We start from the raw sequence: 22142 nt of genomic DNA on the forward strand, positions 1-22142 counted from the left end.
ATGGCGGGCACGGATCGAATTCACAAACAAGCCATCTTTGACAAAAGGTACAAAATACAATTATTTGAGGACGACAACTACGAAGGACTCAATCCCCGGGAGCTGAGAATCTTCACTGATGGGTCCAAAACAGACAGCGGATCAGGCTCTGGAACCTTTTCAGAAGACCTGAACATGTCAATCACCACTCCGCTAGGAGCCCATAACTCGGTATTCCAGGCTGAGTGCATGGGCATCATTAACGCGGCGGCTGCCATCACTGCAAGGAAGGTAGTAGGATCCTCCATCCGCATACTCTCCGACAGTAGAGCAGTCTTAATGGCCCTAAAAAGCCATATAGTCACATCCAAACTTATACACGAATGCCACGAACGACTAATGGAGGTATGTCAGAACAATAAGATCACCTTACAATGGATCAAAGGACACAGTGGATCCCGAGGTAACGACGCCGCGGACGAGCTCGCCAGACAAGGATCGGGTGCGGGGGCGATTGGCCCGGAACCGATCCTCCCGATACCGTTTAGTAAGGTACGCTCAATGCTGCTGGCACGTACAGGGAAACTACACACAGAACACTGGCTAAACCAAACTGGATGCAGACAGGCCAAGCAAGCCATGCCGAGCATGAACGGTAAGCTCACAAGGGCGCTCCTTCAACTAGGAAAGGTTCGACTGAGTATGGTAACCAGTGTCATAACAGGTCATGGACTTTTTAACAAACATCTTTTTATAACAGGTGTCACAGACAGTCCCCTATGCCGTGGATGCATGGAGGAAGAAGAAACAGCCTCTCACGTGGTGTTGGAATGCAGCGGATTGGCCCCATACAGGGCAAAACATCTCGGATCCCCGAGTGACCTCCCCGAGGTCCTACTCAACATCAAAGGTCTGATAGGATTCCTCGAGGAGCTGGGCTGGCAAGACTAGTCCACCCCCTATCACGCAAAATAGGCGCAAGACGTCGAGTTGCGGAAAATCGCCCGAACTACAATACAATACAATACAATACATTGATGAAAAATTGCCGTAACGTTACCATGGAGATCTGTCCACAACGTGACAGTTTTTCGAGCATGCTACCGGTGTTCATCGATTTATAAGACGTTATCACGTCAAAAAGGAGGGGAAGCCAAAAATCTAAAAATGTATGATATAAAAGTTATAATTAAATTTTATGTGCGTATAATACATCAAACACATCACACAGAAAATATTAAAGAGGTTATTACTTGTTCTGTGGTATAACGACTTGAAAAATACGTTGTGTAAGGGGCTTCTGCACAAATCACGCGAGGTTCGATAGGGGGAGGGGGCTCACGAAAAACTCACGATAAATCACGTTTGGGGAGGTGGTATAAGGAAACCTCACGTGTATTTTTGTACAGTGAACGACACTAAGAAAGAAAAACCTACCACATGCGTAGATACTTTTTCTCGGTTTCGTTAAACATAAATCTTCACTCCGCACTTCAAAATAGCGAGTCTATTTAACGAAAATAGAAAAAAAAACAAGATTTTCTATACTTATATGTCGGAACCTGACACCAGAAAGACGTATTGCAGCGTTATAGTTCATTATTTTAGACGCCTGTATAAAATCGATTAGCAATGTTGAGCTACGTGTTATTTGGTTGTAACAAAATAAATAAAGTTGTGTAGAGAGTAACTCCGTCTATTGGCGCATTGTTGAAATAAAGTTGAGTAGAGAGTAACGCCATCTATTGGCGTGTTGTTGAACTGAGATGACGGGTAGAAGGCTTTGGAACGTCGAGAGGTTTCTCTCGAGTGAGCGTAGGTACGAGTTGGCATTTTTGTCGGTATGTTGGTAGACTGGTCGAGCAGGTTTGCCAACTTGACTTTGAGGCGGGAGCAGAGAGGCTCCGCCGCTGGTAGTTCTTCTTGATCGGCCCGCGCTAGGGATTGGACGTACTCGTTAGCCAACCTCGTGCCTAACTCGCTACGTTCCTGAAGGTTTATACCTGAAGGATTATTCTGATAGCTTATAGAATCCCGCGTTCTTAAACCATTTAGCTAAGTGTTTTATTTCAAGTGTTATTTTGATTTCTTATGTTTAATTAGAAGCTTACTTTTGTGAAATAAAGAAATGATGTGTTATGTGTTGTTTTAACTTGTTTTGAAAAGATTTGTCCCTCTGAGTTTGTTGCCGGTCCCATATAGGGCTAAATCTTCTCATGTTAGAGGCGTAGGGTTGGAGCCGGCCTAGCTTGACTTGAATAAAGATTTGAACGGTTTCATGTGATCTTTTCATTCTCAATTTAACCAGTCAACATTCTAATAGCAATTGGTTCTTTTCATCATTTAGTTCTGAAATATAGTAGGCACTAGTATGGTTAACGAGTCCTAATGTTTATTTCATGCACTGGTAGCATGGTAGCATACTGGTTTAGCTGTGAAGTAATACATCGAGATACTACCCCACCCGCCTTAGAGACCCTCTGTATTCGACATCAGCAAGTGGGATTGCCAAGGTATCATGTATTGCTTACACAGCCACCTGGGAGCGTGGTGTATTTCCGTGTGTTTTGGTGACCTACATTCCATAATCTGGACACGTGGTAATGGTAAGCTCACGTGTCTAACCTTCATTGAAAGGTGAGTGCAATTCATTATGCTATTTGGTGAGAATTATTGTGAAATTGTGAATTATGATTGAGGCAGTCTAGCATAACGGTTGTTACGTGACGTCATCTCTGGGATCGTTACGTTTCTTTGTAATTCATTTTTGTAATCCATTTAAATCGAAGCGATCTTGAGTTATTTTGATTTGAAATCCATACTGTTAATTAAAACCGAGTATTAGCTATTACAACGTGATATTATTTCATCGCTTACTTGTGAATTTACCCTCAATAATTGGTTTTTCATGAAAATACAATTCATTTTTATAATCCATTTAAATCTAAGTGATCTTGAATTATTTTGAAGTGAAATCCATGTTGTTAATTACAACGAAATATCGGCTATCACGACATGATAGTATTTCATCGCTCACTTGTGCATCTACCCTCAAAAAATATTTTTTTTTCATGAAAATACAATGCACCGTTAGAAATTGATCCTGCTGATTTGCCAATGCTATGCGTTTAGTAATTAGTAAAATTGCTACAAATTATTGCCCGTAATGCCGTGATAGATCACAAATCGTGCATACTATGAAAGCATGAGCTACGCATATGAAAATTAATGTTACAGTGTGCTGCAACCTGAGCAGGGACAACTTACAGACGCCATCACACCTGTAACACAGAAGCAGCTGTGCAGTATCGTCTGTTCTGGAGATTTGGAAATAAAAGGACAGGTTTCGTTCCAATTGTTTATTAGTGAATTTTATTATGAGTGTAATGGCGAAGCATAACAGTCTAACGTAACTAATTAGCTGTCACTTTTCGTATTGGTCCATTTTACCGTGTTACTTATTTATGGAACACATGTTTGTTTGTTCATAGAATGAAATAAAACGCACTCATTGAAGTTTAAATTTTATTCTAAGATTTTTGAAGTCCCGTATACATTGGAAACATGTTTTTTTTGTGTCTGCTACATTGCATTTAATAAACCTTTGAGTTTATCCTGCTTACATGATAAACCTGATGCCGTGCTAATGATGATTTCAGTAACAGCCAGCTATGTTAAACTACATCGTGCATCTCGCCATCTGCCGCAGCAACGGCAACTGCAAGTTGGAAAGCATCAGCCTTCGTGCTTGGGTCGGACTTCACCACCACCACCTTTGACTTGGTCGCGTGCATCATGCTTTATTAATCTGGTGAGCAGTTCCCATTTTGTTGGGATTATTTTGAGAGGATTTACTTCTGCATAGAAGTTTTGAGCGAGTTTCTGTTGTTAAAGCTAAAGTAGAAAGCTGAGTTTCTGTTGTTAAAGCTAAAGTAGAAAGCGACCTTTAGTGATTTTGATCAGTTATGTTCAGTTTCAGTCGGTCAGTTGACGCTGATAGTACCGACGGTTCTGAGTAACATGATTTAAAGACCTGTTTTTATTTTCTTTTTGGAATTCACTCTTAACATTGTTTTTGCTTTCGACGGACTGAAAGCTTGTACTTTCGAAGGACTGAAAGTACGCCCGATGGACTGGGCACTACTGTTTTGCTTTCGATGGACTGAAGGCACGCCCGATGGACTGGGCACTAATGTTTTGCTTTAGATGGACTGGGTATTGTTTAGTGACCGCATCAGAAGTGCCGGAGCATGTAAGAGGTGCACGTGGTCTGCTTTTTATGTGCAGAATGCTCTTTGCGAGGAGTAGCACTTACGCGGCTGAGATGGTTACTTCTGACGAGGGTCTGGTATCTGCTGAAGGACTGGCAATGCACCGAAGGACTGGTGTTGTTTTGTTTATGTACTGTGTTCATATGAGTAAAATTGGCATTATCAAATCAGAATGTTATTTGTTTTAAGATGTCTTACAAAAATTTAGATCACATATGACCAAAGATTTTTTTTATGCCAGATAATTTCCCCGTAAATTGATATTGATGACAATAGTAGTGATACTGTCGAGCAATGAATTAGAGCTGTTGTGATTTGTGTTTTTGATGTTTGAGATTGTTCTGTTTTCACATAAATTTGAGAGTATCCGCCAGATGGAGGCGATGATTAATGGAGTGTATCCGCTAGATAGCGGCGATGATTACTGATTATTTTTATTAAGTCGTTGCTCGATGGACTATTTTTGACTAGAGAATTGAGGATTGTTAAAGTAATTTTGAACAATCATTTTTTCTGGTTGGATTGATAACAAAGTTTGATTTTAATAGTAATTTGAGAGAGACCCAAATTGTGGGTCAGGAATGACCGAGCGATGAGATACTGTGCTGAGTATTTTGTTACAGAATCAAATGCATACACCCACACACGAGGACGTGTGTAGCGCAGGACGGCCGTGTCGGAACCTGACACCAGAAAGACGTATTGCAGCGTTATAGTTCATTATTTTAGACGCCTGTATAAAATCGATTAGCAATGTTGAGCTACGTGTTATTTGGTTGTAACAAAATAAATAAAGTTGTGTAGAGAGTAACTCCGTCTATTGGCGCATTGTTGAAATAAAGTTGAGTAGAGAGTAACGCCATCTATTGGCGTGTTGTTGAACTGAGATGACGGGTAGAAGGCTTTGGAACGTCGAGAGGTTTCTCTCGAGTGAGCGTAGGTACGAGTTGGCATTTTTGTCGGTATGTTGGTAGACTGGTCGAGCAGGTTTGCCAACTTGACTTTGAGGCGGGAGCAGAGAGGCTCCGCCGCTGGTAGTTCTTCTTGATCGGCCCGCGCTAGGGATTGGACGTACTCGTTAGCCAACCTCGTGCCTAACTCGCTACGTTCCTGAAGGTTTATACCTGAAGGATTATTCTGATAGCTTATAGAATCCCGCGTTCTTAAACCATTTAGCTAAGTGTTTTATTTCAAGTGTTATTTTGATTTCTTATGTTTAATTAGAAGCTTACTTTTGTGAAATAAAGAAATGATGTGTTATGTGTTGTTTTAACTTGTTTTGAAAAGATTTGTCCCTCTGAGTTTGTTGCCGGTCCCATATAGGGCTAAATCTTCTCATGTTAGAGGCGTAGGGTTGGAGCCGGCCTAGCTTGACTTGAATAAAGATTTGAACGGTTTCATGTGATCTTTTCATTCTCAACTTAACCAGTCAACATTCTAATAGCAATTGGTTCTTTTCATCATTTAGTTCTGAAATATAGTAGGCACTAGTATGGTTAACGAGTCCTAATGTTTATTTCATGCACTGGTAGCATGGTAGCATACTGGTTTAGCTGTGAAGTAATACATCGAGATACTACCCCACGCGCCCACCGCTTTTAGGACCATCGGTATTCGACATATACAATACTATTTATCTTAAAATTAGGTCGAATGAAAAAAAATCAAAAAAATACACGTGAGGTTGTGTGGGGGGAGGGGGGTAGCCAAAAACCTTACCAAATATCACCATGGGGGAGGGAGGGGTCAAAAAGTAGCTCGCGTGATTTGTGCACAACCCCTAAGTAGTATACAGTCAATATTCTGATCTCGCCGTTATTATCATAATCATCTCAATCCGTGCTTATCTACACTTGTAGTTATTACTTTTACTGTACGTAGTTACCAGTTCATATCATAACCATAACAAGATGCTAAATCTGAATCGGTCTCCAGTACGCCACTTGTCCCGGATATACTGTATAGTGTATAGAGTCTGTTCGGCAAGAGAAGAGTCGTGGAATGTATTAGGCCCCATACATTGCACGACTCTTCTCTTTCCGCAGACTCTAGGTACCCTTTCTAAAGCTTTGTGGAATATAATAGCCATAGATGTAAGTAAATTGAGGTAGATATGGTACCAGGCGCACGATTGTGAGCCATTAAATATAGGTTCCGGAACCTATATTTAGTTAGTCGTATGGGTGACGCCAACCTGTCAAGTTGTCAAAATCGTTGGATCAAATTTTAGTTTTGTCAACTATGAACGTCACACGTCTACATAAATAAAAGGTCATTGATAATAGCCCTATATTCTTACTAAAGGGTTCATTATGCATTTGTATAATTTCTTTTATATCATGTTATAAATGTAAGTACGATGTGCGAGTTGCCTGCTATTGATATAAAATAGTAGAAAATAAAATGGAACTTAAAAAAAACCATAGTAAATTGTTGCCATGTTTAAGCATTTCACGTCAAAAATGTGACAGTTACGTAGGAAGTGGCGCCCTCAATAAATTTCTACAATTTCTTGTCGGACTATACATTCGTAACGATACACAAAACATTAGTCGCAGTCGTTCTCTTACGTGTTTCTAAAACTTACGTGTAAACGAAAAACTTTCTTACGCCGATGAAAACGAAAGTGTCTAAACAACTACATAGTATTACCAGAATGGCTTAAGAGTCACACGATCCTAGCTGCCGCGATACTATCGAGGTTAAGTGGTCCGCAGATTACCAGTTCGCCGGACGATATCGGCCTGTCAAAATCTGACAGCTTCGAACAACTGACCAGGCTGCCCAAGTAGCATGGAAGTGTCGGCAACATCAATATAGCAGCCAATTAAGAACTTAGAGTGATTTAAGGGACGTATAAGAGTGTCAGAAAAGATTTAAGCTGTATAAAAGGTACTTTACAGACATTATACAGCTCAAGCTGTATAAAATCATTATAAAGGATTCTGCGGAAGCATGGGGTGCTTTATCAGAATATAAAAAATCTACTATAAAACTAAAAGTGTTGTGAGAGACTACAAGCTAATTCTATCGTAAAAGCTGTATACAGGCTGTATTGTAGTAACACTTGGCACTTTTAGCTGTACAAAAGTATCTGTCAACTCCGTTTTAAAACATTAAGTGTTATGAAACACTACAAGCTAATTTTATCGTAAAAGCTGTATACAGGCTGTATTGTAGTATCACTTGGCACTTGTAGCTGTACAAATGTATCTGTCAACCCCGTTTTAAAGCTATTTCTTATGGCGTAATCTTACTCTCCTATAAGAATAGTAGTTGTATAACTTCTGTCTGTAAGGGTATTATAAAACCAAATGAATAAATGGCAGCTATAGTACAGCTTTTTTCTGTATTACTGATAGAGTCGCTTATAACAATCTTTTGGCGTAATTTTACACTCGTATAAGTATAGTAGTGTAATGATTTCTGAAAATAAGTGTATTAGAAAACTAAAGGAATATATGACAGTTACTGTCTTCTTCTTCCTCGCGTTATCCCGGCATTTCGCCACGGCTCATGAGAGCCTGGGGTCCGCTTGACAACTAATCCCATGATTTGACGTAGGCACTAGTTTTAGTTTTTTAGTTTTTACGAATGTTTTTAATGAATGACAGTACAGTACAGGTTTTTTATTTGTTATACGGATCTCTAAAGAGAATTATAACTTATGTACGGAGAACCGAAATACAGCCAAACGAATACAAATATTCTATTATAAAGCTGTTTTAATTACAAAAGCTGTAAAAGACACTCTATTTATTACACAGCACAGCTACTAAGATTATAATGCTCTCCAACTATCCTGTAGGCTGTTTAAAAATTGTCGCCATTTTACAAGAAATAAAAAAACGTATTTTTAAATATAATTAAAGAAATACTTGCAAATATTTAGCAGACTAACGCCGTGTTATGATTACCAGCTAAAATAAATTGTTTAGCCTTAGAATTAATATTTATAAATATTTTTGATACTCTAACCTTAAAAACAAACAGTAACTTTACCGATTTTGGATACTTTCCTTATGGTTTCTCTTTGTTATTTTGCAGGCGCGTAAATATTTTGCCAGAAAAGATACACAGGTTCACAATAAATAATAATCCGCACTTACCAATAATGTAAAATTCCATTCAAGTCCTGTATAATATTTACTTTTACTTTTACCATCCACTATAACACTTTATTGTCGCCATTACTATATTACGAATGAACAAGATTAAGACATTTTAGTTTCTTAAATGATTATTATTCTCTTGTAATTCTTTCTTATAACTAATTTAAAACTTATATTCTTATATCGTACTTATAAGAGATTGTCTGTAGTGTTAAGGTTTCCTGTTACACCGAAATATAGCTGTAATGCAGTTATTATGCAGCTTATGTATTGCTTATACAGCTACTCTACAGCTCTAATAACGCCAAAGGCTGTATAATTTGGGCCCTTTTTTTACTTATAAGGGCTGTATAAGCGCTTATACAGCCTTTGTACAGCCTAACTGTACAGCTTATAGTATACAAATAAACTTTAATACAGCTTATATACAGCTTGCAATGCTACTTGGGTGATATCGTCCGGCGAACTGGTAATCTGTGGGCCCCTGTACGCTTTCATTTTGAAACGGTGTTCTGAAATATCATGAAATTTGATATGGAAATTCATGTGACATATTATTATATGTCTGGCACTAGTTTTCGTTGCTAGAAATTGTAATATAGACATTAGAGCAATTAGAAGTTTTACATACAAAACTTCTACTTATTCTTTTTTCTTGTAAGTAACAAACAGTACCAGACATAGAATAGCGTAACTTAGATTGTATGGGAGCGGCTTCTTGGTGGTGGGCTTGGGTGAAGTTTTAAAATCAACGATAGACGCATATGTCGTTTTAAAGCCGTAGCACAGAATAAATAATAGTACTAGGCACAGAAGACTCACTCTCTAACGAAACGCGACGGTTACGATCAGCACAGATATGGCCACTAGGTGGCGACAGCGCCACGCGCGGCTTATGGCTTTCCCCAAAATTGGGGCCGAATGGATGTACTTTTAGCTACCTGTAGCAAAGCGACGAAATCGCGGAGTGAGCCACGCCTGTGGCCGTAGTGTAAAGTCAACATTTGCACTTCAATTTTCCTTTCATTTCGACGTTATGCCAGAGACCGCAAACCACAATCTTAATTTAATTTCTGATCTGTGTAAGATGTCCCCTGATATTTATTTATTTCATAGCATTGTCGTTCATTGTTATTACAATACAATTATGATGAAGTACCTAAGTAATACTTGTACATACATACAAACAGCAACACTACTCGGCATCGGTGGACCTTATTACAATAGGCATAAGGTCCACCGTTGTACAGTTAATAGTGTGGGCGATGGTACAGTCACCTGCAATAATATGTTAGACAACGAAAGCCGCAAAATTATCTGACACGATCTTATTTGTAGAGCCATAAGAGCGTGTCACATATTTTTGTGGCCTTCAAAGAGTAACATATTATCGCAGGTGACTGTACAGTAAAAACTCCTAACTATAGTGAGGGGTGCGAAACTCCTCCCTTCGAGCAAACTCGGCTCCGTTCGGCTAAAAATATATTGCTCCGAGCAATTATTAGGGTTGACACAACTTGACGTCCCTTTGCGTGCACGACCACAGATAAGATAATGGCTTGAATTTTGACAACCCTAAATACTCTAAATAGCCGAAAGGGACAGGGCCATATATTAGAAAGGGACAGCATGATTCGACCCTGAACCGCTGTCAAACTTCGGTTTTGTAGGAAGTTTCCTTTCTGTACGGTAGTACCTACTATTATTTATTCTGTGCTAAGGCGTGTACTTCCGGTGACAACCAAACGCGGTCTCAATGTGGCCATTATTCAATGAAGCCATCCTATACAGATAATACAGACATGGGTGGGTACGGACCACCCATAGACACAGATTAGCAGTACACTCGACGTCAAAGATATGTTAACACTTTTGCACCTTACTCCTTTGTGATAAGGCGAAAAATGTAAACATATCTTTGACGTAGACTGTACAACACAATGGTATAACCAAAGACAAAACAGAAATCAGAATCTGGCAAATAGGATTTTGTTATGATAAATCTGTTGACTTATTTAAATAATAATTATTTCACACCAGCACCAAGCTTTGGTGCATAGCTTGGTAGAACTATGAACATAACCGAGAAAATACCATTAATGTATAACGAGTTTTTATGTATTAAGTATGATAAAATTTATCATACTTAATACATATATATACTTATTTAATAAGCACTGTCCCTACTATCTGCGTCAAAATTTGAAGAATTCGCTGAATATACACGGTGGCCAAAAAATAACTGCATTCCCGTTTTTTTTTCGCGATTTCGGGGTTGGTCTCATAGTAAAAGTCGCTTAGTATAATCCCAAAACCTCCCTGGCAACGGGAATGCAGTTGTTTTTTAGCCACCGTGTATAATTAAAAAAAAAACACTGTATGTCAACAATAAAATATCTATTTGGTTACGAAAACAATTTGCGTCATTAACTGGCAGGTACGTGATCTTGTTTAAGTTGCGATATAGTGCGTGAACGTATTTAAACGAACATTGATTAGGGCCTGTGAAGAAAGTAGGGCGCATAGGGCCAAGTCTCAGATAACATAAGGTACCTGCACCAAAGAAGGTCTATCGTTTATTCTATTTTTTTTTTATGTTTAATATTGAACTTGCAGTTTTGTCTATGGTACAGTCGACGTCAAAGATATGTTTACGCTTTTGCATCTTACTCCTTTGTAAATAAGACGAAAAATGTAAACATATCATACATACCTACTAGCGAACATGGACGCAAAATTTTGATCCATTCACATATACGATAGTATGAAATATTGAATGTTGGCAAGCTTATTAAGAACCGGGGCTACTTCATGGTCCATGTTCAGTGATTTGAGTACCTAGCATTAAAAAAAAATAGTATTTTTGATTTTGATGTTATGTTCCTTAGCATTTCCTAATTAGTTATTTTAATCGTAACCCTTATTTAAGTATGCAGGTAGGTACATTAATTATCTTCGTGTTTTAATATCCTTTAAAGTCTAAGAACTCATCAGCGGCTTGCTTGGAATCTAGTTCTGTTTCCCAAATAAGTTAAACGGGTAACAATTTAAAAAGTTTAGGAACCTCTAAAGACTCGAATCTGTAGTTTTATTGTAAAGAAAATTGCAAGACCGTCACGAACAAAATATGCCTACGCTCATCCTTTAGCAAATATTGCTAAGTGTCTGTTTATCCCTTACACTTGAGCAAATATTACGAGTACAGTCATTTATAGCACGTTAATGTTAACCGTATTTGTATAATGAGACAGTCCAGATTACAAACAGTCACGTGCCTAATGTCTACAGTGAGAGTATTGCAATAAAAATTGTGGAGCCTGTCTTTAAACAGGCTTTGCGAACTCTGTATTTATGACAGCCTCTTTTATTAGTTTCTTATGGACACACACGAGAACAGGTAATACCTACTAAATAATCACTAGAAAAAAGGTTACAAAAGTAAAGAGAGGATCAAAATTAAGGGAACTCTATTCTACTAACAATAAGTGAAGGCACATGAAATAATTAACATAATCGACAGACTGTGTAAAATGAGTCGCTGCGACACCATAGAATTACATTACAATCAAAACGTCACTTGTTTTGAAAGAAATTGTAACCAGAGGGCCTACCGCGAACCACGTTCGACGTGTTGCCTCCCTGTTGCACTTGTAAATTCGTACGTAAGTGTGACAGGGAGGCAACACGTCGAGCATGATATGTCCCATATTTGCCAATTTAACACGGTTCAATAGCGATGTATGTATGTGTAATTGTCATCTGTTGTGTTTCATCAACGCAATATTAAAAACAGCAAATTATTGTTAAGTATAATCAGTAAATTACGACTCCTTTCCTCAGGTGCAAATTTATTTGCACTTGCAGGACAATCCCATAATTTATTCATGACCTAGACATGCATATAATTTATTGCACATCTCTAAGGTCACAGAATGATTTATCAACTGAATATAACACATTTTTAATATATTCATAACTATGTCCATATGCAATTATTTTGCAATTTATAAATATTATTATAATGATCAAAACTCTGAAAATTCTCATCGTGGAATTGCGAAAATGGAGATTACTAGAATAGCACATAAGCACCCTTAACAATGTTTTAATCGGTCTTCATATTTAAACTTTACATTGTAGGTTTTTTTATGTGGCAAATTTTATAGATTTTAGAGATAATAATATTGCATAGCAGTAATATAATGCTGGCTTAAATTATTAGTTACTATATTTTGTTTTCATTATGTTACCAAATAAAAATTATCTACCTACTTATATCTAACATTAGTTTAAAAAACTTGCTTAATCTAGTTTTTATTCGTTTATATTATAGGTCGTTGGTTTAAGGGCCCACTGATTAACAGTCCACCGGACGGTATCGGCCTGTCAGTTAGAACAAAATTTTGACAGTTCCGAACAACTGACAGGCCGATACCGTCCGGCGGACTGTTAATCAGTGGGCCCCTTTACAGTTGAAGACTTAATGTAGGTAACATTTTATGAATATTCTTTCCGAACTTGGCGTCATTTTATTTATTAATTTATTAACTTATAATACTAAAAAGCAACAATCATACCAATCCTAGCGCCATCTCTGAAGAGCGTGATGAAACGAATAAAGCATAATTTCTGCTCGTAATCGACGAAGCCTCCACTCGTTTCAGTTCAACGTATAAATTATAGATGGCGTGAAATTTAAATGTCCATCATTAGAACCTTCGAAGGTATTTTTCAGGAAATACTTTAATGCAATTTTTTATATTGAGTTTTTGAATGTTAAGATTGGATTTTACTTATTTCGTTAAAAGGTTCATTCTAGACCATACTAGACTATACTGCTCGTGCGTAATCAAAGCAGGTAAAATTACATTTTTTACAAAAATAACATTTAGCTGAAAATTACCTAACCGATTTTATGGGTTATTAATGTTTTTGATAGCTTAATAAATTAACAATAATATTGCAACCTCACTTTTACTAAAATATTGACCGTTTTCGAAAAACACGACAACAACTAAAAAATGCGACTTGAGTCGATTTTTTTGCTCCCGAGTGTAGGTACCTATTTTGATTTCACAAAAGTTATGTGGATAAATAAAAATATACTACATACCTATTGAGATTTTAAGTTTTTTTTTATATTACACTATTTATAATCTTAAATCTCTATTATCCAGCCCTTATTTGGTTTTGAAATATCTGTTTCCTGTCCTGTAAAATTTCTCATTTAGAAACTAGTTGCGATTTATTTTTTGATGATATATTATATAGGTAAGACAATCTGGTAGATATGATATGTATACAATATACATACCTATATTTTTAATAGGTAATTTCATGATTACTATTGGCTGTAATTAATAGTAAAATTATACGTTATGACTTATGAGTGTGGTCAGAATATAACTGTCTTTGGCAAAAAATTAAAGTTAACTAATTTCAACTAGGGAACAAATCAAATTAATATTTTTTGATTTGTTTTTTAGGGTTCCGTACCCAAAGGGTAAAACGGGACCCTATTACTAAGACTTCGCTGTCCGTCCGTCCGTCCGTCCGTCCGTCCGTCTGTCTGTCACCAGGCTGTATCTCACGAACCGTAATAATAGCTAGACAGTTGAAATTTTCACAGATGATGTATTTCTGTTGCCGCTATAACAACAAATACTAAAAACAGAATAAAATAAAGATTTAAATGGGGCTCCCATACAACAAACGTGATTTTTGACCAAAGTTAAGCAACGTCGGGCGTGGTCAGTACTTGGTGGGTGACCGTTTTTTTTTTGCATTTTTTTCCGTTTTTTTTTTCATTGTGGTACGGAACCCTTCGTGCGCGAGGCCGACTCGCACTTGCCCGGTTTTTAAGTAGTCACACGGCAGAACGGCACATTAAAGTATTGGTTTTGTGGTCGCGATCCACTTAATTGTATCACTCGATAGTTAGATGTTTCATGGTATTTCCTACTCGAGTCACCACATAGTCTAATAAAACATGGTCTTCCATTCCCAGAGTGACACGGGCCTACGTCACAACAACATGGCCGCTATATATAGCGCTATCGCATATTATCATATAGCGCTGTCGCATGATGACGTAGGCCCGTGTCAGTTAGGTGACCTAGAAAAGACGGGAATGGAGTACCAGGCGGAGTATATTATTATACCATGGAGTCACCATAAAAAATGGCGCCTATTCTGATAGCGCGTCGATGCGATATCGTTTCGATCGAGGAAATTTATCGTTTGTGGTATTTAACACATTGAGTGCCGCGAACTCGCTCGGCGGATTCTCTGTTCGCAGTCACTTTCCTCTACAAAGCGGGAAAACGCTGGGATCGGCTACGAGCGTAGCGCTACGAAAACGTTGGCAGAGTGTAATGTGTTAACAGTGATAAAGATAGATTCGGAAACACTTAATACTCACTTAATAGCAATGAAAACGCGTCATTATGTAAAGATGTTTTATACATAGTGACCTCATGCTTCCCCAGTGGATTGGAAATTGTCATGGACACCTAAGGTATTCAACCTAGGTGTGATTAAAATTTGTTATTAATGCTCAAGCTTGACACCTAAAAATGTCGAAGATATTAAGTTTATTTCTAACAATTAAATCTAACTATATAGTTACATTTTTCTGGACTTCCTTTGTACGCCTAAGGTCATGCATCATGATCCTGCTCACGTAAGAAAAATATGACTCCATGACGGCACATTGACGTTTTGACTTTAGCCTAATCGGAAAAGCCTATTCGATCACTGCAATTATCCACCAGAATAGTCCCCCTGACGTCACCGCATGCTAACCGCGCGTGCGCCGCCCCTCCCCCGCCGACCCCTCACCACCATCTATCCTGAACTCACTGAAACGCGCGCCGGCCGTGACACTGACAGTCCATCAACAATTCATCAACTTCTCCAAAATGTCACTTTACCAAAATTCACTTGGCTCGCTTAGCAATGTAACGTAGATCGTACCTATACATGGGTAACGTTGGTAGTTTCTAAAAGTTTTTTTTATTACATTTTTCGCGTTTTCCTTTTTTTAATTTTTTGAAAATGGTGTCGAGATCTGGACACGTGTTGGTGTGGGAGCAGGCAGGGTTGGAAGATCAGAGGCCGAAAAAGCAAAGTAAGTTTGTTCATTTTTGAAACTTTTAAAAGAATCCGTTAATTTCGTAACATTTTGAAATTGAACCTTAATTACATCTTATAAGATTTTTTTTAACCAAATTATTGATAAATCTTCTGAACAGCTGTTATTCCCGCTGGGTTTTTCCTAGATAAAAAAAATACATTGGACCAAACCATTGGACAAATTGGACCGAAGGTTGTGTTGCACCTAAGAGGAAAGGGGACGACCCGATTTTCCTGACATTATGGAACATGTTTTACACAATGTGATGTGTAACAATTAACAATATAAAATACACTCTAACATCCTTAGCGTAGAATCCTTACCGGGTATCCACTATATCCGTATTATAACACACACACACAACAACAATGTGATAGTAACATTATTATTTATTAACCATAGCTATGCTCCTTACAATAGTTTAAAATCTCCTTTTATAATAGTTAAAAAATCGATAAAATCAATCGAAGCTATGACTAAAAATCTAAAATTAGTTGAACCCACTTTTGTATGGAGAAGCGCTCGTCCCCTTTCCTCTCGTTGCCATGGTGACGGTGACGTATTCGGCTTAAAAAACTGTGGTTTTCTAGCTGTGCCAAAAAGTGTGTGATTCTGTGAAAAACGGAACTCAACTCAATAAGAAAAATTAAAGCCATTTCGGTATCGATTTGTCTTCAGAATTATAGACTAAACCAAGCCAAATCTGCACAGACTGCAGTGACATCTAGGAAGATAATGATTTTTAGCGACGCTTCCACACTTTGTTTTGTCAAAGTGGTTGTATAGTTAGTTTAGCCAGACTCTATGGTGCTCTGCCGCACTAAACTATAATTATATTTTCCGCCATCGATGATATCTCTATAACCACATCGATTGACCGATATAAGTACTTGTTTTCACAATCTCGTATCTCTTGCTGTTTGTGGTATTGTAAAAGCAAGCTTTAAGCTGCGGAATAAAGTTCAATTTGAATAAAATCCTCGTTTGTACGCTTTCGTTCGGTCAGCGTCAAAATAAAAAGGTCCTTAAAAATCTCCAAGTTTTATTTACGTTCCACTTTCCCGTTTTACTGTTGGACATATTCGTTTTGCTGAGTACTTAAGTCAAAAGTAAAAAATATTGAAAAAAATATGATTTTTTACTAAATATTAAATATGTTCGTTTTTGGCATAATAACTCGGTGCCAAGGACTCCTGTTATATGAAAATTTTACTATTAAGTATTAACCTCTCTTAATGTTTAGCATCTGCGTTAATTTAACTACTATTAAACAGATATCAGGATAAAATAGAACGCCTCCAGATATTATTTTTTTATACAAATTGACCTACACACAAACGAACCATAATCTAAGACATGTACAAGAAGGTACATAATTCAGTGTAAAAAATTAAGCACTCTTAAGTAAGAATGTACTTAATTTAATAGGAAAATTCAGCGCTGAACATCGAATAAGAAAAGACATTTTGCTGTTGACTGTACTTAACGAGTGGAAAATACTAAGAGAGCGTCGGCAAAAACACGCCGACAAAGCAAACATATCGGGTTACAAATTTGTTTTGCAAGGTTCGACTTCCAACTGTACCTAAAACGGTTCTAGTAAAACAACATGCGTTTTGTACCGTCAGCGATTGTAGTTGAAAGGAGACGTCTGTTCGACACGCATTACAATTACTGTAAATAAATAAATGAAATAAATAAATTTTGGGGACATCTTACACAGATCGACCTAGAGTCCGTGGTCTTCACTTAATTATACGGCAAATGATTATGATGGAATTTCCTTTTGCAGAGTTGTTCCATTTGTCTCTCAGATTGATTTAAGAAGGGGAGCCAATCGAATTTTTGATGCAAAATTTTGACTTAAGGAGGAGTGCCCCCAAAATTGGTAAAAAAATAAGTTTTGCCTTGTGGTCAAGTTTGGTATCATTTTCGTGTAATTTAAGGATGCTGAATTCATTTCTGATATTTAATTTATACGTTTTCATATAACTTATAAAAATATAAAAAAATAATTCGACGTATCGATTGTTTTCAAATAAAAGCCGATTTTTATTTTTATTTTAATATGTAGACAAAAAACAATAATTTTACGAAAAAGCCCTATTATTCCTCATTAAAAAAAGTATAAACATGAATATGTTAATTTGATAACTCTGGATGAAAAAAATATATATTAAGACCTACTTTCGAACACAAGCTCACTTAAATAGGATACAAAGATGTGAGCTATGCAATTCATGGCGTTTGATGATGATGAGATCCCCTTTTGCATAGTGAGTCTTTAGGATCCTTAGGTCATTTTAGGAAGGGGAGCCATCTTGATTTTTGCCAGACCGGTTGTCGTATCCATATGTCGTGTCAAATCCACCCAACCCATCAACTATTAGTCAAAAAGCCCCCAAATTAAGTTTTGCGGGAACTTCAATGTCGATGTTTTCATATCAACATACGAATAACTGTAAATTGAGAACCTTCTCCTCTTTTTAGTCGGTTAAATAGTTAGGATTAGGAAATGAGCGAAAAATAAGGTAAGCCGTATTATTTCTCCCACAGGACAGGCTATGCCTAGTGTGGGAATCAGTATAACAGTAACACTGCTATTTTTCTATTTCAGAAATAAAGAAAAATTATTTGTTATTTGTAAATGTGTGTTTTTCTTTACCAAGAAAAACTCAACTAGATTAGTTAACTTTACTGAGCTTTCATTTAGTTTAAGTTCAGGTATTGACTACAAAATAGTAGGTACCACAGTTCATTTAATACAGTAGGCACTAGTAGAGTACTGTACCTACTGTTACTATAAATATCTGGGAGACCGAGCTTTGCTCGGAAAACATATAAAAACTCAAAAATGCGCGTTTTCTCAGAGATAAGACCTAGCCTGATCGATTTTACGCCCCCGAAAATCCACATACCTATAGCAAATTTCATCGAAATCGATAGAGTCGTTTCCGAGATCCCCGAGAATTGCTCGTTTAAAGGTATTAGATAATATAATTATATCATTAAACTCAAAGCAGGATAGTTACCTAATCCCAAAACAAGCGATAATGTCGTGTTAACATAGTCGCGTCATCTTGACATCATACTGTACATTTCATCCATCAAATCCCAGACTGGCATCTCATTAAGTACCTAATAAATATTGTGAGGTTATGATGAAATATTTAATCAAGTCCCATGATCTCATTACGTCTCGATCACGTCCCTGTGATAATACGTTATCAATGGAAATGCCTAGTCTCATAAAAATCCATGGTGTGCCAGAAATGCTACAAGTTAATAATTCGTTTATACATAATTAATTAGTTTACCCTCTGGGTTGGAAGGTCAGATGGCAGTCGCTTTCGTAAAAACTAGTGCCTACGCCAATTCTTGGGATTAGTTGTCAAGCGGACCCCAGGCTCCCATGAGCCGTGGCAAAATGCCGGGACAAAGCGAGGAAGATGATGACATAATTAATTATTTTATTTAATACTGTCATAGTTATATGTAATCATGTAAGTGTAAGGTGTAAGTAATGCATGCTATAAGTATACATAGATTGTTATAATCGTTGCGGTTCATATAGTACCTACTTGTTAGATTTTATGTAATTGTGTTTAACCGCAAAACTATAATTATGTTTTATATAATATGTTACGTAAAAAGTTGTCATTTACTATTCATAATTTGCCATACCGGGTGTGGCCTGTAACACGAGCAAATAATTAATACATAGATTGTACTCCTCAAACGGTGACACTTTTGTTCAACAACTTTTAAAAATTATGAAGTATTCAGACTCCCTATTTTTCATACAAAATAAATATTATCTTCAATGGACGCCATCGCCACGCCATATCATTGTGATTGACGTTGCTTGTCACGCCTTAAACATAACAAAATTCGCAATACGTTGCGTCTTAGAATAAACTTTAAAGTGTATTAAAAATCAAACCACAAGTTAATTTTTAAAAGTCGCTGAACAAATGTTGGTCAGTATGAGGAGTACAGCCTACAGTTTAATTTTTTGCTCATGTTACAGGCCACACCCGTATACCTTCATTGTGTGAAAAGACCAATACTGACTGATACGCTGATATAATTTATAATTTGGTCCTTCGATCCGGATCACACTACCTACAACTACACCACCTACCTACCTATTAGATCAGTATCAGTACCTACCTACTAGAAATATAATGATACTAATTAAATTACGACCTTAGAAATTTGGATCATCATTTTATTCCATAATTTTAATTTCGATATATTGTAACAAAGACATACATGAAAGCGGTGGTGAAAAGGTCAAAGAGCATTGTTATTGTTACCCCGTTACGACGGAAAACCTGACAAATAAGTACCAAAGCAATTATTTTTTCTTTTATTTAAACTCTAAAGTACAATTTGTCAACAAATGGAATTTAATCTGAATAGACTGAAAAACAAGCTGTCTGTGCTTACCGCCTGTGACAAACACAATAGTGACGGCCTTGACCGTGGGACTGTCTGTGTGACACTTTTTTTTATCGTAAGTGGATGTAGGTACAGTTAGACCAAGAAAAGTCTGCAGCGATTTTGATAGCCCACGCAGTGCAAGTGTTATTTTCAACGTCAAACTTCGATATGACGTATAAATAACATATGCGTGGGCTATCAAATCCGCTGCAATATGTAAATGAAAACAACCATCGTAAAACTTTTAGGTTATACGAACGTACTCGTAATTAACTACATCAAATGCTAACGAAAACTGTCATATTTGTTTACATTTATTTGTCTTTTCTATTGAAGTCCACTTAAGGTTGTACCTAATCCAGCGAAGCGGAGAAGAAATGTGGATTATAAACAATGCTATTGGCTGATTCCTCTCATCTCCGCTCGTCTCTGCTTCAGTGGAAACACAGCCTAGACGCTTGAAGATCATACGGACGTTTCAAAAGCGGAAACGGAAAATATACGGTATTTTTAATAAAACTATGTACTTAGTCTAAGAAAGCAAAGACGCGGCCAAACTTTTTTCCCCCGTCTAGACAGTTAATACACAGTCTCTTGCGCAATATAACGTCACAGTTTGTCTAAGCATAACGTAAATGATATACGATATATCTACAAGACCGTCTTACGCATCGATTCATAAACGTTACCGACCGTTACGTTACAGGTCCAATATAAGTAAGCCTAACCTCTACGTACAAAATGTTATAAATCGAGTGTCACATTATACTAGATACAATCTCAAAGACGAAGAGCTTTTTATGAACGTGTGTCGGCACACGGCCCGTGCGTGAGGAGAAAAATTAACGACCACCCACCTTGTGACGTCACTTACGCGTGAGGGGTAATTTGCACTTCAATTTTACGCACGTGTTTTAGTTGCGTAATAAATATTTTAAGAAATGCGTTTGGTTCATTGCATAAAGACATTATTTGGTTGATTAGGGCTGCCGAAATATGTTTCTCACCATCACCGATTCGAAAAAGGGCTTTTTCTTCCCTGCTAGGAGGGATAAAGTGACACTGTTCTGCTCTAGGACACTATTTAAAAAAAATTGCACATTATGTTTTTTAGCTTAAATAATATTTTTAAACATAATTAAGTATCTCATAGGTGATGTGAAAAGCAGTGTCACATGGTATCAAAATTATTTCCATCTTGGGCGTAACACAATTGAATCCCTCACTACGCTCAGGATTCTACTTTAGAATCCTTCGCTACTCTCGGGATTCTATTATGGAATCCTTCGCTTCGTTAGGATTCAATGTACGCCCTTCCCGTAAATAGGTATATCATTTTGCTCCCTTGTGACACAATCTACTATAAATTTACATATTTTTTGAAATAATCTTTTTTGACCGTAGGTAACACCTACGTGATTTATATTTCTTTTTTTATCATATATTTTATTTATTTTGGTAATCATACTCAATAACAATAGTAGTTTGTGTTACAAGGGATCAAAATGATATATTTCCGTCAAGGGCGTACATTGAATCCTGAGCGTAATGAGGGATTAAAGTGTTAACGCCCAAGACGAAATGATTTTGATACCGTGTGACTCATACTGCTTTTCACATCAACTATGAGGAAATTGTTATGTTCCAAAATATGTATTATTTGACCAAAAAAATAATAGTATGCAAGAAAGAAAAAATCGTGTCCTAGCACAGAAAAGTACAACTTTGATCCCTCATAGCAGGTAAGAAAAGTGCCACTTTGATCCCTCCTAGCGGGGAAGAAAAAGCCCTTTTTCGAATAGGTGATGTGAAAATATACTTGTGTCTCAATAAAGTGATTTAGTCGTTTGTCTGACCATATGGTTCAATACAAGAAAGTGTCCAGTCCGCAGCCATACGACGTCTCATTGGTTGCATTTCAAATGCTTCACCCGCTGCAATTTGCGGAAGACTCGTTAAGACATCTTAAGGTTTCCATTAATTAAGTAGGTGGAAACTTATTTTTCCTAGGGACTGAATCATAATTGTTGCTTTAGCATATCAGACATGTGGATTATAATCACTACTCGTACACTACACCTTATAAAAAGAAGTCCCCCGCCGCGTCTGTCTGTTTGTGTGTTCGCGATAAACTCAAAAACTACTGAACGAATTTTCATGCGGTTTTCACCTATCAATAGACTGATTCTTAAGGAAGGT

At 37.2% G+C, this 22142-nt stretch overlaps 1 protein-coding gene across 2 annotated transcripts in view; it reads left to right on the forward strand.

Annotated features, from left to right (window-relative positions):
- The window catches only part of LOC134796362 (putative inorganic phosphate cotransporter), a 92496-nt gene that overhangs the window by 61608 nt on the left and 8746 nt on the right, over positions 1 to 22142 (forward strand). Inside the window, exon 1 of one of the 2 annotated variants that reach the window (XM_063768530.1) lies at positions 15325 to 15491. The exons of the other annotated variant lie outside the window; for it this stretch is intronic. Within the exon in view, the coding sequence (XP_063624600.1) occupies positions 15419 to 15491 (73 nt within the window). The 5' untranslated portion in view covers positions 15325 to 15418. Of the gene's footprint in view, positions 1 to 15324; positions 15492 to 22142 lie in introns of those variants that run through there. 2 annotated transcript variants of the gene reach the window in all.

The sequence above is a fragment of the Cydia splendana genome, chromosome 13 (assembly GCF_910591565.1).
Source record: "Cydia splendana chromosome 13, ilCydSple1.2, whole genome shotgun sequence".
NCBI lineage: Eukaryota > Metazoa > Arthropoda > Insecta > Lepidoptera > Tortricidae > Cydia > Cydia splendana.